Source organism: Sphaeramia orbicularis, chromosome 10, assembly GCF_902148855.1.
Source record: "Sphaeramia orbicularis chromosome 10, fSphaOr1.1, whole genome shotgun sequence".
Lineage (NCBI taxonomy): Eukaryota > Metazoa > Chordata > Actinopteri > Kurtiformes > Apogonidae > Sphaeramia > Sphaeramia orbicularis.
In genome coordinates this window covers 22,540,878-22,559,184 of record NC_043966.1, presented here as the reverse complement: position 1 = coordinate 22,559,184, position 18,307 = coordinate 22,540,878, and the positions used below count along the sequence as shown (strand labels likewise).

Here is an 18,307-nt window from a genome sequence, read left to right as displayed (position 1 = left end):
GGGGGGGGGGGGGGGGGGGGGGTCTGCCTTGGTGGAGGTCTGCACTCTCCGAGTGCTTCTATTTGATAATAGTAATGTCAAGGTTGTGAGAGGTATAAACACACTCATTACAGATACTTGATTTAATGCTAATAGCTGCTGCAGCTAAATTATGCTGTGCCGCAGTGTTGTAATCACGCACAGGTAAACTTCATGACATAATCCTCTGATGGTCTTGTTAGTGTATTCTACATAGCCACTGGGGATTGGCCTCAAAAGTAAATTAGTCCCAATAGACCCCCCATGTAGAAAGGTGTGAATGAGAGTGAATAGTTGATCATCACTGTTTCAACAGATGACATGCCATGGGTGTACCCCACCTGCCAGCTGGGATAAGGTCCAGGAGTTAATTTGTGGAATTTATTGCCTTCTAAATGAGTTTGAGAGGTGTGTTGTACAGGAGTAGAGTTGGAAGGATATACAGTTCTGTACAGTTAATACCCTCATTCAACTACTGTAACTCATATTATGGGAAGAACCACTCAGTTAACTAGAAAAGCACTCGGAGAGCGCAGACCTCTGCCAAGACAGATCAGCCCCCCCCCCCCCCCCCCATCACCACCAAAATTAATCACTTGTTCCTTGTGCCAGTATCAACATTTCCTGAAAATTTCATTCAAATCCATCCATAATTTTTTGAGTTGTCGTGCTATCAGACAAACAAACAAACAAACAAACAAACAGACAAACCCTGATGAAAACATAACCTCAGCCGTTCCTTGGCGGAGGTAATTAAAGAGAAACACCATTCTATCATTACTTTAAGACATAAAGATCAGTAAGTCTGAAAAATTAAGACTTTTAATATAACTTCAAGTGCAGTCACAAACACTAGCGATGTTTGAAACCATGGATTTCCTTTCCGATCCAATAAAGAGAACAATTCAGGCTGGTATCGGCGATACCGATCCAATACTGATACTTTGTACAAATATACTTAACGTCTGGACCCCCCCCCCCCAAAAAAAAAAAAAGTGTATTTCACATCATAAATTCATAAAGAATACAAGACATGAGAGTAATTATTGTTTCATCTTTAAGAATTATTATAAAAATGAAAACTTGCATATTAATTCACGTTACATGAATGTGTTGACATAAAACATGAAAATACTGAACATGTAACACTACAACAAAAACATCCAACATCGACACTTTCCCTCATTCACAAGTTTTCATTAAGGAACAATAATATGTTTACTGTTTTCCTCTTTAGTCTGTTCTGTTTTTTGCTCAGAACCTTTCCTGCTTTTGAAAAGACTCTCTGCTGTTACAGAAGTAGCAGTCATTCCCAGGTATCTCACTGCTAGTTTGCTTAAGGTTGGGAAGGACTGGCTGAGAAGCATGTCACAGTACACACTTACCCAGGCGGAAGAAGAAGTAGTTCCCACTAATCATGTATCATTTGGACAAGATTCCAAAAGTTTAGCTACTTTCCACTGTGTTCCTGATATAAATTACCTCAAATGAGTGAAGTATCAAAAGTATTGATATTTTGATTTGTGAATCAATTCTGGAGTGCAAAGAGCTGGTATCTGAGGTATTGATATTTCAGTATTGATCTGCACATCACTAACAAAGACTTTCAGACACTATGATGAAATTGCTCCAATGAGGACTGCCCCAAGAAAGGAAAACCAAGGGTTTGCTCTGATGTAGAGGATGAGTTCCTCAGATAGACAGGTCCAGGCCAGGAAATAACTGCCAATTTTTCCAGTCAAGGTTTTCTCATTGGATTCAGGTACTTTGAGATATGCTCTTCAAAATAAGCTCTGAAGCCATCTTGAATTTTGCCTCAAATTCAATATGGCCGTCAAAATTCCAATATGGCCACCAAAATACCTAAAATGTTATCTGGAAGAAGCCTGTTAGGGGAAATGCTGATTTTTTTCCCACTAATTTGTAATGATAATAACCAGTAAACATGACCCAATTTGTTGGATGCCTCAGCAGTACGCCAAGGCTCCGCATGTAATGCGAGTGGACTCGATGGGTTATACACAAAACCTGGAATGAGACTGCCAATTCATGAAAAACCTGTATGTCTGTATTACAAAAACCACTAGGATCCTCAAATTTAACAGTGTCTTTATTTATAGCAGTATATAAGACCATTTCAGGCCATGTTTTCTAGACAAAATGCACTGACACCTAGGTAGCTGTTCCTATCCCAATTTTGGTCCTATTTTTGGCCCCAGTATTTTCTTAAAATTCATTAATTTTGGGACAGCTCAGAGCAAGAGTATGATTTTTTTTTGCATTTATCTGAGGTCATCATTAAGCACATCCTGGGGGGAACTAAGTCTGAATTTTTCTTTTATTATTGGGTCTAAAAAAGCAGGCAAAGTGCCAGGTAACAAAATGAACCCAGTTTCATAGAAGCACCCAAATACAAGGGCTGGAAATCACCAAAATAATGTCAAAATGTGATTTTTGTTTTCTCATAATGGTGTACTCCTTATAGGGTTTACAATACACCTAAGGCTGTTTAACATGGTAGGGTGAGATAAGATAAAAAAAAAAAAAATACAGGGCTTTACAAGGAATTCTTTGCAGGTAGATGTTGTTTCTGTAGTAAATTATAAATCCCAGACATAATAATAAAAAAGTCAAATAAGATAAAAACAAAAAAAACTCAATGTATATATTAACTCTCTATACTCAAAAACACAGCATCCGCTTATATACCGTGGTGAATGTGAGTAGTAGGGATGTAATAATATGAAAATTTCATATCAAGGTTATTGTGACCAAAATTATCATGGTCATTATTATTATCACAGTATTGTTGAAATCTGCTCAAAATGTTCAAAAAGTACTTGTACACACACTGAAATAATTTAACCAAGTTGAATTTTGAAAAACAAACAAACAAACAAAAAATTTAAAAAAAATTAAAAAAAATAATTAAAAAAAAAAATAATAATAATAATAGGCACAATGTACTTTCTGTTGGCAGAAACATTCAAATATTAACATGTAAACATCAAACATACAAATGTGCACCAAAGATGGCACCTTATGGCCATTGTTTGACCTTTTTCCATATCAAGTTTGAGTTGTTTTAGGGCACAGGTGTCAAACATGTGGCCCGGGGGTCGAATCTGGCCCGCCAAAGGATCCTCTCCGGCCCCGTAGGATGGATTTGTGAAATACAAAAATTACACTGAAGATATTAACAATCGAGGATGTTCAAGATCATTTTAATTCAGATTCCACATACAGACCAATTAGATCTCAAGTGGGTCAGAACCAGTAAAATACAATCATATTGAACCTATAAATAATGAAAACAGCAAATTTTATCTTTGTTTTAGTGTAAAAAAAAGTAAAATTACATGAAAATGTTTATATTAAAAAACTGTTATTTTACAAAAAATGTGAAAAACCTGAAATGTCTCAAGATAAGTAAATGCAATTTTACCAATATTCTGCCTGTTATTAAATGTTTCGTGCATTTGTAATTGCAATGTAAATTGTAACACGTGTGTAAATGATAAACTGATAATCTGAGGCAGAATATCGTTAAAATTGCAGTTGTTTTTCTTAAGATGTTTCTAGTTGTTCATGTTATTCAGATTTTTGTAGATGTGAACATTATCAGAATTATTATTATTATTATCTTAATTTATACATTTACATAAACATGTACTTATACATAAGGAACCACACAGGCAAAATATATACAAACAAATTATACAACAAACCTACAAACCTATTAAACCCCCCAAAAAATAAGAAAAAAAAAACCCAAAAACAAACCAAAAAAACCAACAAGATAAATAATGTTATCAACTCCTCTTTACAATACTCATTATCAGAATTTAATTTAACTTTTTTCACTGTTATTATTTTACTGGTCCGGCCCACTTCAGATCATAACAGGTTGAATGTGGCCCCTGAACTAAAATGAGTTTGGCACCCCTGTTTTAGGGTCTCTCTCTCTCTCTCTCTCTCTCTCTTTCTCTCTCTCTCCTCTCTCTCTCTTTCTCTCTCTCTCTCTCTCTCTCTCTCTCTCTCTCTTTTTTATACTTTATTTTTAGCAGGTTTTGCATTTTTTAACAAACAGATAATAAAACAAAAAGTAAAAACATACAAAACAAGAGACGTCAACAAGCACAGACAGGGTAGTATCAAAAATAAATATGCAATAAATATGTGGGTCAATGAGTCACAATGTTATCCCATCATAATAAGAAGGTTGAAATAGTTTGGGTATTGTCCTGTGTCAGTCCAAGTCAGATGATTCAGATATATTCTCATATTGCATCCAATCATGTCCCGTAAACCTGCTGACATAGTTACATCCATCATTTTTCATAAACATTGGTGTACATTTTCCTGAAATGCATATTTATATATGTTGATAATAAAACACACAGATGTTGACATATATGTGTATTTCTCATGAGAAAAACAAGGTGCTGTCCTATTGGGGCATTACATCTTCTGGGATAGATGTCCATTTTAGCCAATAATTAGTAAATTTGTCCAAATTGTAGTTCAATGAGAAAGTTAGTTTTTCCATATTACATATTTCTTTAATAATTCCAATCCATTCCTTCTTTGTTGGGGGTTCTTCGCGCAGCCATTTTCTTGTTATGGCTTTTTTACACACTGCCAGCATTATATTAATCAGGTATTTATCTCTAGAATTAACTGTGGGTGGTAGATTTCCAAGATAAACTGTGCAGAAATCATGTCTAATTTCAAACTCCATTATTGAGTTAATCATTTTCATCATTTCAGTCCAGTAAGGTCTAATTTTTGGACAATCCCAGAAAATGTGAAAATGGTCTGCAAAGGCGTTTCCACATTTTCTCCAACATCTCTCTCTCTCTTTCAAAGTGCGGTAATCCAACATGGTTATCATGATAATTAGAATATAAATGGTAATACTAACCATCGGGAATTTTACCGCGGTTTATCGTTACACCGGTAGTCATTACATCCCTAGTGAGTAGTGATTTCAGTGCTTCAGGGTTGCAGTTGATTTTTGTTGACTCTTTTCGTTATTGCACTTTGCAGACGGTCCCCTCAGACCCGGACTCTTTTCGTTATTGCACTTTGTAGACGGTCCCCTCAGACCCGTACTCTTTTCGTTATTACACTTTGCAGACGGTCCCCTCAGACCCGTACTCTTTTCGTTATTACACTTTGCAGACGGTCCCCTCAGACCCGTACTCTTTTCGTTATTACACTTTGCAGACGGTCCCCTCAGACACGGACTCTTTTCGTTATTACACTTTGCAGACGGTCAACAATATGTCATTTATTTTGGGATTGCACCTACACACATATGTTTTGGATTGATTTAAATAATTTTATAAACACAAAAACTGACTCTTCGTGTAAATTGAACTTTCAACACATTTTATTTGGCCCATCACACATTGATAAAATAACTCCAGAAAAAAGATATATTATCGAACTTTTGATTATTTTTGCCAAATTTCACATCCATTGCTCCATTTTTGCACATCAACGTCCAAACATCACTGTTTTCAAAGCCCTTTTTTCCAATTACGTAGACAATTTGAGAAACAGTATAAATTCTAAAGCAAAAAAAAAAAAAAAGTCAAATGTATAATCTTATTCAATTTGTATAATTTCTATTTATTCCTCAAGCAAGTTTTCTATTTTTATTACATTTATTTATTTATTTTTTTCCTAATGTTTTTATTTACATGTATTTCTCTATATAAAGTAAAAGATTTTATGAATTATGGAACTTTCTACCCTTGTTGTTGTATATTATTACGTATATTTACTGTTCAATGTTAACTGTTCAAATAAAAAAATAAAAAATAAAAAATAAATTAAAAAAAAAAAAAAAAACTTTGCAGACGGTCCCCTCAGACCCCTACTCTTTTCGTTATTGCACTTTGCAGACGGTCCCCTCAGACCCGGGCTCGTGGCCTGAGCTCCGCCGGCTTCAGGAAAGTCAGTCTGGGTTAGTGACGACACTTCCCCCTTTTTCCTTGGATTCATCCTCTGAAGTTTTTTTCCCTTCCCCTCTCTCCCCTCTAGACCGCTGTGAAGTAAACTTTTGTCTCTTTTTTTTTCTCTCCGGAGTGAAAACGCCACCATGTCTTCGCCTTCTCGTCGGCTCCAGACGAAGCCTGTGATCACCTGCCTGAAGACCTTCCTCATCTCCTACAGCCTCATTTTCTGGGTGAGTTGGACTCCAAACGGGAACAACAAGCTAAAGAAGCAACAATGGGCTAAGCGGCGATGCCAACAAGTCACTTCTGCAAAAAAAAAAAAAAAAAAAAAAAAAAAAAAAAAACAACAACAACAAAAGAACACCCACACCGAGTGAAATGTGTAACACAAATACCCACAAGTAGAGGTGATTTGTTTAGTTTTGCGTTAAATAACTGTTTCTGTAAAATTTAACAAATAGAGACGGTTAATGTTTATGTTTAGCAACGTTTGCGTGCGCTCGTAAAAAGCAGTACTATCACTTACAAACAAACATTTTAGCTCGATTTTGTAACTTAATATATAAAATTATAAGAGTAAATATTCCTCTTTTGTACTCTGGGTTAATTATTAAAGAGTGGAAACATAAACATACCTTGCTCTAGTCATTAGGAGAAAATGAGTAGTTGTCGTGTCCCCGTGTGCTGCCATTAATCTTTGCTCCGAACAAACAGCCATCCGCCGCTAACACAAAGTTCAGCTCCCAGCTTTTATCTGGTCATTTATGGCTTTGAGTCGGTCGAGCTGATGCTTCCCCTCAGGCTAATGACTAAAGAGGACACTGTCAAAGAACAAGACGCTGAGGTGATAAACAGAGGGATCCAGGGTTCGTCCCAGGTGTGCTTTTACCCACATTTTGACAGGAAAATGAATTATCTCATGATCCATGTGGAACCAGAGTTTATTAAATAATATCTGCACTGACTGTGATAAATATACGGCATAGAAGCCATCATCCTGCCCTGACTAATGTGCTTCCCTTCCTCTGCACTTCATCTTCTGAAAACAGGCAGTTTAGCCAAATAACTCGTTAAATAAAACTGTGATCTTTTCTGGATTCTCTTAATTGTGAATGTAAATTAAAATGGCCTCCTGCTTGGTATGTGTAACACTTAGTAAAATCTAATATTGATGTTATAAACTCTCCTACCACAACACACCTACGACTACCAAAACCACCACCGAATCAGTGCTTTGGATCCACAGACTATACCGCTCACTGATTAAAGTATAAAGCTTATTGTTTCCACACATCTGTATTATGGGATCATCAACTTTTCTCCTCAAAACCGAAACTCATAGCTGCTTATTTTCACAGTTGCTCAAAATATCACTGTGTCTTTATCATGTGCTCCATCAGCTGATAGTTTACATTATAGCTGTTAGCTTAGCTCTGTTTATAGACAGAGAACGACCACAGTAAAACCACAAATCACTTCAGTTTTCTGTATGGTTTGTGTTGTCAACAGCTGCATCTGTTTGGAATTGTTTAAACTAGGTCAACAAAAGCTCAACAAAGACCAAACTTAGGAAATGTAGTAACATGACTGCTCATAATGTGGTATCATCAGCTTCATAATCATACTCACAGATGTTGAAGAAATGCTGTGATTTCAGCATCCATCTCCATTCTTTTCCTTTAGAGCTGTGTCCAGTAATGAAAATAACTACAGTGTTTCCAGCTTTTATCACTTTGTCACTTAATTTCACTCTAAAAATTGTTTCTTAGAGAGTCTCATCACATCTAATATTTTCTGATGCTTTAGACCGAGAGAATGACTCACTACTCCCTCTAGTAGTCACATAAATGTGTCAGAGTAAATAGATTCAGTGCATTTATCTGTAATCCAATACACTGGCCTCTTTAACATAATTCCAGGACTCTTTATTCTGAACACTTCAACAATAATTTTAAACCATATTTGAACTGTTTTAAGCAGAAATATTACATATACCTCTTTTAAAATCTAGAGTATGTCCACAGGGTTCAAAGGATTACCAAAAATCTCTTAAAACCTCTTTTTTTATGCCTGGAAATATGCTGTAGAAGTTTGTCTGGAATGAAATTCAGAAAAACAAAAGGGCAAATCTGGCAGACAGGAAGACTGAAGAGAAATTTGAGAATCAAACCATGGTGACCAAATGTTAGTTTGCTCAGATGCAGCTGTTTCAGTTTCTTATGGGTGTAACTTTTTAGTCCTTGGAGCTCCACATTTTCTAAATATGTGCCAAATGGTTCACAATAATTGCAGTGCAAAGCCATCCAAATACATTGCATCACAGAAATGCACTATAGCATGTTGTGCTCAGATGACTGAAGATATTATGTGTTTTTCATCTTAAATGAAAGACACAGGCTTTGAAATTGTACGGATTATGATAGTTACACTTGAAATACTACATGTATTAATTTCAGTATCACTTTTACATGTATGAATATGTGTAAAATTTGAAATGCGTCATATATTGTATTAATTTGATAAACTGTGTTTTTGCTTTTTGAAAATTGTGATGATTACATGAAATGCAAAATTGAGATTAGTGCTTCCTTTGGAGATCGATCTTACTCAGCTAAAATTCAGCATCCTGTTTGTTGTTATTTATTCATTCTTAGTCTGTTTCTCTTGTCACTGCCTAAAACTGGTGATTTATTTAATTTAAATTTATTTTTAAACAAAGAATGGACATTGACATCCTTGGAAGTGTTGGTTTTTGTGGTTGTTCTTTGTTGATATTGCACATATATGCTATACAATTTTAGCAAAGCAGACAAGATTTAAATCATATTTTGTCTTGAATTAAAAAAAAAAAAAATAGAATTAAGATTGTGAATCGTTGATGACACTGAATAAATATAGATCCATGAAGCTCTAATCACACGCAAAAGTAGAAAATGAAACCAACAGTGAACCAGTGAGCTATAAAACCAAAATTAAGAGTAAGTTAGAAAATAAAAAATAAATAATGCTAAGAAAATGTGAATAAATTAGGACTGTCAAAATTAATGCATTAATATGGATTAATCCATCAACATGATTAATCTGATTAAAAATGTGAATGCAATTAACCCATATGCAGCGCAGAATGACTCTGAACGTCTCTGGCAATGCATTTGGGGCAGTTTGTCCAAGTAGAGTTACCATCGCACATGACCAAATGGGCTGTTGATCCGGTAGTGACAGGCAGCAGAACCAACCCATAAAGATGGAGGACGTTGGCCCCCTGGATGGAAATATGAGTACAAAAATCCAAGACGGAACAGTTGTTTCAAGTTGTTTTGTTGAAGGTGTTTAATAAACACGTTAAGTGCATATATATTCCCTTCTTTCTTGAGTCTGTTTACTCATGGATAATGAAATGCGATTATTATAGATTGAAAATGAATTTTTCATCGTGATTAATTGAAATTAATCCACAGCAACTCTGTGATTAATCTGATTAAAGTTTTAATCATTTGACAGCACTAGAATAAATTAATTTACTTTGCAACTAATTCCTCTTTCATTTCATCAATAATTCACTCTTACTCACTGTTTCTTGCCAAATAATGAAGTAGGCCTTAAAGTAAATTCATAGTGGTCTCAAAAAGCCTACAGAAAGCCTGTACGATCCAGAGTGACTGTAAAGCTGTTATTGTACTAAAGCAATGTACGGACAGAGGCTAACTATGAAAATAATCCACATTTAGAGAATTTAGAGGGTTCCTGTCTAATCCTTTTATAATATTTATGAACAATAATATAAACTATATTATTACTTCTTGCGGGATCATGAAAAGGATTTGAGATTTTGTCTGTGGAAGAGTTTTAGTCATTTACCCTGAAAGTAAAGGTGTTAATATGTACTTAATAATGTAATAACCTGCTATTAAATCTTAACGTGTCCAGTGTGTAATTAAGCTAATGGTTTTGAGGCTTTAATCTTAGGTTTAGTGTTAGAGTGCGGGTCTAAAATCCTGTCATCTCTGTGTTTGATTCTTTGATGTTGGAGCTGACTCATTGTGCTGTTCCAGTTCACAGGAGTGATCTTACTGGCCGTCGGGGTGTGGGGGAAGGTGAACCTGGAAAAATATCTCTCCCTGGTTGTTGATGAGAACACCAATGCACCATATGTCCTCATTGGGACAGGAGCCACCATCGTTATTTTTGGACTGTTTGGTTGTTTCGCTACATGTCGCGGCAGCCCATGGATGCTCAAACTGGTCAGTGAATCTGCACTATTGAAGAAATCTCCCTGTCAGACGTGACGCTGTGTGTGTAACTGGTTTGCTTTTCACACCTTGTTTTATCAGTATGCCATGTTCTTGACCTTGGTGTTCCTTGCTGAACTGGTGGCTGGCATTTCAGGTTTCATCTTCAGGCATGAGGTCAGCAACTAGTAAAAAACAGTATTCTTAAAAAAAATCCTATGAAATATGCTATTAAAATTTCTTGTCTATGTTTAATTGTACCAGATTAAGGACAAATTAAGAGGTGGCTTTAAAGCTGCATTGACCAAATACAACGACACCGACGGCACCAGCGAAGTAGTGAACCTCATCCAGCGTAATGTGAGTAGGAGGTTTTCTGTCACACTAATGGTGTTGATCTTATCTTTGTTTGAGTTTGACTGTACAAACTCACGGTTATGTAAGATTTTTAAAAGGTAACTAAACACTGAACCAAAGAGAGTGGAAGAGACCGCTTAAGCTTTTAGGCACGTCTCTTATGCAGAATCACTGCAGGTGTTTGATCCAGAACATCTACAGTTCTGTGATTCATTCATTATAGTTAACTTATTATAGAAATATAACATGACCTTATTTTTTTTTTTACTTCGTTACACATTTATGACCCACTTTTATGCTGCTTAAAAACTTGTTGCAATGATTATGTTTATTTCTACAAAAATATGACACATTTTTTCCCATCATTCCAACAAAGACAGTGTTCATATTAAGCTGTTTACATGGCTAATCAAAATTTATATGCCACTAATCAGGCTATGCATCAAATCATCAGAATCTATAATTAATGTCGTTATTTATAATAATGAAGCATGAGTAGCATAGTCAAAATAAAAATAATTAAAATACACAGAAAATTTGCAGATTATGTATTTATAAGAACATGGAAAGAAGCTGTTGCTGTTTAACACCAGTTGAAATGGTTGAATTAATTAAATTTTTTTTTTTTCCACAGTAACAGTGGAAACACTAAAACACAACAGCAATTGTGTCTAAACAGACAAATATGAACCATGCAGTTTCATTCAACTAAAAAATCAAATGTCATCAGGTTTCAGACCAGTGACTCAGGTGACTACATGCTTTATTATGTTATGAATACTTAACCTGTGCTCTTTCACCAAACTGGAGCAGAATCACCAGTGTCACCTCAGATTAGGGATAATCAAAATTAAAAACTGATTATTGGGGATAATCAAAAAACAAAACCTCAGATTAGTTGTAGAACGTTTCTTTAAAAAAGTGATCAGAACTCGGTGAGACTCTAAATGTTTGATTATCTGAGCGCTGAAAAACAACTCTGTAAGTGGAATAGTCTGTTATGTGTTTTACCCAGGGAGGTGAAAACTGATAAGTCGAGGTCCTCACCAGGCGTCTGTCTGTGACATGTTGAGAGGCTTTCACCGTCCACGGCCTGCAGTGGTTATGGACATGTTCCATAGCCCACAGTCTGTAGCTTTTCAATGCGATGGCTGCGCTCACATAGAAGATTAGCCTAATCTTGATAGTATAAAGGCTGAATTACTAAACTACAGTTAGATATTATTATTATCACCATTAGAATTTTAGTAAGGGTTAGTTATAAAACAAATGTGTTACTGATGAGATATATTTGCTTAATGTGACCTCTAGTTCTTTTGCTGCACCCTGCAAAGGTCCATTGTGTAAGATTTAAGGGTCAAATGACACGAATGGAATATAATACTCATAACTTTATTTATTAGGGTATAGTGACCTGAAAAGTTATCTTAAGCCTTATTCACATGGGACTAGTGTAACCTTTGGACCTTGTGTGATTTGGAAATTAACCCCTCACATCTGTGTTGTGTGTGGTGCATACACACTGGATAAGTAAAGTCTGTTTTTTACTCATATTTACTGATGTTATTCCTCAGATCTGATATCAAGGGCAGGTTCACCACTTAGAAATAACCGTGGAAAGTTTGACAGATTTAACTTTTAAGAGCTTTAGTCTTACTTTTCACATTTTAAGGTATTATTTGTGATTAAGTTACATAACTATTACTGTCATGTGCTATGTAAATGTTGACCAGAACTAATATTAACTTAATGAGAAAGTTCTGAAGGGATGACCCACTTGCTTTAATGAGGGAGACGTGTTTTCTGTGACCACAGTACAAGAGTCTGAGTTGAGAGAAAAGCAGCGCAATCTGTAACTTCACTGCTAGTTGTCACTAAAGACAGCATTCCCATTAACAGGAAATGTCATAGAATATTAAAATGTAATTTTCCAGGCCTAGAAGAGTCATGAAATTAAGTAAAATCTGCTATTTCTGATCAAAATAGGCTATAGATTTTCCCCTGTCCTGATGCAGAACCTGACTAAACCCATATTCTGAAGTTTTTGGTCATGGGGGAGCAAGACCATGGCATCCTTAGAGAGTTTGGATCTTTTGTTGCCTTTTTCAAATGATAAATTAAATCCCCAAATTGTAAATGAAATTCACAAAATGAGAGCAAACTTGTCACATTTGTCTTGTCCACACTATTACGGATATTTTTTGTGACCTAAAACACTGTATACATGTGGATGAGAGGTCAAAACGTAGAGAAAAATATCAGTTTTGCAAAACATCCACTTTAGTGTGGACAGGACATGAGACAGGACATGAGAAAGACATTCTAAAAACAGTGTAGACGTGAGAGTTTTTTCATCAGTTTGTGGAGGGATTAGGTGATGCAGTACCTTTTTGTTGTTTTTATTGGTCATTTTTGCATATGTTTTAATTTATATTATTGTATATTCTATTATTACATATAATTGTATTCTCTTTGCTGTTTTCTTCATGTAGCTTCAATGCTGTGGTGTAGACAACTACACTGACTGGGAATCCACAGACTACTTTAAGGAGAATGGCATTCCTATGAGCTGCTGTAAGACGACCTACTGCTCACCAGAAGTCATGAAAAACATTTCTAAGGCTGCGACGGAGGTGTACGACAAGGTACGCCGAACTGTCCCAACTTCACCGTTAACACCACAGCATGAGATGTTTTGTCAGTTACATTTTGATTCATTTATGTTTATCAGGTCAGTAAAGCTTAAAAACTGATGAGTTGTTTTTGTCAAATACTTTTCCTCTTCATAGGCCTGTTTTACAAAGGTTAGCAACGTAATGGAATCCAACCTGGGAACTGTCGCTGGAATCTCTTTTGGAATTGCATTCTTCCAGGTACGTGACATGTTTTTCTTTTTTTTTTTTATTGTCTCAGACTGGTGTGCATGGTGGTTTAAACTACTTAATCTGTTTGTAAACTTGCTGAAAGTTACGGTTCAGATCAGAAGATGGAACAGATATGATTTAAATGAAGGTGTAATTTCCAGTGATGGAATGTAACCTTTGGTTCGTGCATCAGGGACTTGTACGTTATATTTTTGTAGTTAATAGTGCCAGTTTTTTCTACTGAAAATTTTTAAAGGGGCTGAATGTAGTATTTCTACTTTCAAATATCAAAAAATTGCCTAAAATTATTGTTAGTGTTGTAAATAAATAGCCCTGAAGTTATGCCAAATACGCCAACATAATAAATAGTAGAGACATGAACTGAATTTATTAACATAAATAGTAGCACAGATTTATGTGACCACTAGAGGGAGAAGTGAGTCATTCTGCTGGTCTCCCATGAGAACAAAAACTAACACCAAGGGGCCTATGACCAAAACATCAAAAAGTGACAAGATGGGATGAGAACCACCAAGAAACAACTTTTAGAGGCAAAGAAAGTGACACAATCTAGAAATACTGTTGTTGTTTTCACCATGTGACACAGCTCTGAATGAGAAGAATGGAGTTTTAGGCTGAAATCATGTTTGATAATCACACTTGTGGTATAAAGTTATTACCCTGCCCGCCAAAGGGGAGGCAAGGGGTATTGTTTTTGGCTTGGTTTGTTTGTTTAACACTTTAGCAGCAAAACTATTGGTTGAATTCATGTCAAATTGAGTTTAGAGATTGCCAGTGACCCAGAATATATGTCATTACATTTTGGGAAAAGTAGGTCAAAGTTCAAATTTTTAAAAAAATGATTTTTAAAACTCTTCCCACTTACTTATAATAAGTGAAATACGTGCGAGGGGCAGGGTTTGGTGTCCCTGGCACCACTTGTTATGAGATGTTATTATCTTTGCTGAATTTGTTTGTTGATCCACAGTTCAGACTAAACTGACAGTTCTGTTCAATTACCTGGAAAATGCATTTTCACAAAGCTGAAAACAGGCCTGTTTTATAGATAATTTTCACAGAATATGCATCGCTGTAGATAAAATTACTGGTTAAAATAAGCTCAGTTGGAATCGGAATAAAATGTAACATACACCTGAATGCAGCAATAAAAGAAATCCAAAACCATCATATATATCATATCATATCATATATAACAGTAAAACCCTCACAGGAACGATTTACTGCACAATGACTACTTTTATGATTTATGATTTCATGCATATTTACCTGATAATACTTGCAAAATTTGAAATTTATTTATTTATTTATTTATTTATTATGAAAAATTTTCAGTGTACATATCCTCTCAGCACAGGTGTAAGCATGTCCAATTTTCCAGTTTCCCAAAAAACCAACAAACAAAAACTTAAACTAAGAAAAAAAAAAAAAAAAGAGAGAGAGAGAAAAGTAGTCCCCCCTACCCCCCACCCACATTGGTCCACATTCACTTAATTACGAGTGGCAAGATTTTTAATGCAGAATTTTTACTGTTAAATAGTTTCACTGTGACCATATACTTCATGCATGATCAATACAACATGCTATCTAATTTGTCAAAAGTGATCATAAATAAAAGAATAGTTTAAAGACTGGTGGAATTATAGATATTCTTTCAGCTTAAAAAAAAACACTGCTTCCCATTCAATCATGACAGAGAGTTATAATATTTTAAGTGTTTTGATCAGTCTTTATTACAAATCTGTATTAATCTGTTTCCTTTCAGCTCATTGGAATATTCCTGGCCTGCTGCTTGTCTCGATACATAACCAACAACCAATACGAGATGGTGTAACCATGACCCTCCACAGGTGGGAATATTCACTGTCAGGATAGTGAAGTACTCATCTAGAGCAGCCGTTTATGGTTTGAGTGTGTAAATGCATGTATGAGATGTGTTTTATTCAGTAATGTCTAAAATGTTTTCTGTGTTTGCAGGATACTGATGGGGAACTTCTGATACAAACCAGTCCTGTGAACCTCCTGTGATTTTTAATATTGTGCGTGTGTGTCTGTTCATATTATTTTAGAGAGGGAAGAAGAACACTCTTCAGACGCTTCTTTTATTTAAACTCATCAACGACAAGCCAACATAAGGGAATGTTAAAAAGGAAATGTTAAAGAGCTGATATCTGCGGCGTAGATTAACCAAAAAGGGACCTGGATATTTTAGGGATCATTCAGTACTCACTTGGATGTTGATACATAGATATTGTGACTTTTCTTCTTTTTTGGAAACGTACCAAATTATCTCTATTTTCAGTATGTTTCTATGATGCAGCTGCCTTATTTTGTAATTTTGCTAAATGTAGTCTGTAGCTAAGCAGGTGAAATTTAGATAAGCTGATAGATGTTAAACTTTTCTGCAACACTAAGTGAACTTCTGTGTGAAACCTATTTAACCTGAGCGGCAGGTATGAGGTGAGCACTTCAAGCCAGTGTGTAAGTATTTAGAAGTTGTGTTGAAAATGAGCCTTATTGATCGTGTAGGCTCGGTATTCTGGACGCCTGCAGTCATATGTGCCTTTTACAGCATCTCTGCCAACTTCATATTAAAGTCTCAGTGTTAAATTGTTATTTTTTTGTAGATGCATGTGAAATACTTGAAAAAATAAAGATGGAAGCCAATATCTGTCATGGTGCATATTTGTGCGTGATAAGGGATTTCCTTTCAAACCACAAAATCACTCCCTACAGGAAAACAAAAGTATTATTAATAAAATAGTGATACAAAGTGTAAGATGTAGACTAAATCTCGTATTTCACTGTACAGAAGAACTTAAGCAACACTTGACAATGATGGCACTTTTTCAGAAGTCAGTATTAAAGTATAAAAATAATCAATTTACATCCACTTACAATCATTTTGTTAATACAATGACTTGTATCCATTCGGAGGCTTTTGTCCACACATAAGCCCATAAAGACCCAGTGTGGCTTTTGTGAAAGTTCCCAAATGACTTTTTGTCCATATTTTACATTTTTTAAGTGATTTATCACCATATATCATAATATTATCCTCTATATCTTGTGTTTTTTCAGTGAAAATCAGGTATTTTCCTATATTTAATTCACTGATCATGTACTTTAATCATCATGATGAGATTACATTTCAGGGTAATTATATCAAAAACAGGGAAAACTTAAGAAAAAATGTACTTTTTCAGCAAATGTATCATTAATGGAACATAAAACAAGTGTGTCCATCCACTGTCATTGATCCAACTCCATGGGTTTTATTGGTGAATCAATGTGGTAGAAGATGATGGTGTTTCCATGGTAACTACAGAGCCTCTGAGCGTCCAAATGGGTCATATCTGATGACTATGAAGAGGTAACAAACTGCATTTTGTAACTATTATTTACATGTATTGACAGGATTAAAAGATCAACAAGTACTTAACAGTTCAGATCAGCAGATGGTTTTGGTCACCGGTGGCTGTTTGGGTCTTTATGGGTTAACAGCAGTTACAGTTAGAGAAGTCCATAAAGTGGTTAATCATTAATCATGTCTGGTCATAATTTAATACTTCATGCTTATTGTGTATTTATAGAGATATGATGTGCTTGTTATGACTAAAACTAAACATTGTAGACCACAGACTGCAAAATAAGACTTCCTCTTGCAAAAGGAGGTGTGGATCTAAATGATTGTTTTATATTATTATTAAAATATTATACAAAATGTGTTTGGCAACAGACTTCTCAGTCTCAATCCTCATCCTACTGACTGGACTACAGGAATTTTGTGTCATATTTTACATGTGCTCTATTCTGACAATTTTTTCATGGCTTTGTCACGCAATCTCTTTTGAATGACTTCATGGCATAGTACAATTTTTTTAAGCTTCTTATTCAGCCTTTTTGATTTGAGAAGGAACTATTCACTGAGATCGTGTTTTACTCTCAACATGTTTACAACCAAACTACAAACACTGCACGGTTCCTTATATCTTTCTCTTGTCATGTGAATAATTGATAAATTGGCTTTGTCATAACTAAAGCGGTGTGTTAAAATATAAAAGAATCTTATAACACATCAACAGCAGCTAGTAATAATGAGCATGCATATTTACTGAAATTAACAAGTATAATTTACCGGTTCAAGAAAACAGGATGATCCATACCTACAGTGGCAAGAGAAAGTATGTGCACCCTTTGAAATTGTGTAGTTTTCTGCATGAATTTTTGAGGAGTTTTCAGGGCTGTGGCTCAGTTGGTAGAGCGGGTCGTCCAATGACCAAAGGGTCGGCGGTTCGACTCTGACTGTCCACATGTCAAAGTGTCCTTGGGCAAGACACTGAACCCTGAGGGCCAGTAGGGCCAGGCAGTGCCTTGCATGGCAGCAGTCGCCCACTGGTGTATGAGTGTGTGTGTGTGAATGTGAAGAATTGTAAAGCACTTTGAGCACCATGAAGGTGTAGAAAATGCGCTATATAAGTTCAGTCCATTTACCATGAATTGGTCATAAAATGTGATCTGATCTACAGGGTGTCCCATAAGTCTCCATACATAGGAAAAATAAACATTTCTTGACATAAACCATTTTTATTTATATAATATACTCTATATGACTGCCATTTTGTCGGGAACACATTTCAATGCGTGTCCTCCACTGCTGAAGAACTATAAAGAAGAAATATAAAGAAATACATGTTAGAACCATATGTCTCCTATGTATGGAGACTTATGGGACACCCTGTAGATCTAATTCAGGTTTGCAAATTCCTGACTCCAGTTAGCCTAAGGGTGAGTCTTCAATAGCAGTGGTGAATAAAAACATGAATCTATCTATCTATCTATCTATCTATCTATC

At 35.5% G+C, this 18,307-nt stretch overlaps 1 protein-coding gene across 1 annotated transcript; it reads left to right on the top strand.

The window, feature by feature from the left end:
• The first annotated feature begins 5,938 nt into the window (after nt 1-5,938).
• Nucleotides 5,939-16,119, top strand: tspan6 (tetraspanin 6). Its single transcript, XM_030146103.1, has 8 exons — nt 5,939-6,214; nt 10,037-10,225; nt 10,316-10,390; nt 10,478-10,573; nt 13,063-13,215; nt 13,360-13,443; nt 15,218-15,302; nt 15,430-16,119. Exons 1-7 carry the CDS (start codon nt 6,128-6,130, stop codon nt 15,284-15,286), a joined length of 753 nt encoding a protein of 250 aa, XP_030001963.1. The 5' UTR covers nt 5,939-6,127; the 3' UTR covers nt 15,287-15,302; nt 15,430-16,119.
• Nucleotides 16,120-18,307: the final 2,188 nt, after the last annotated feature.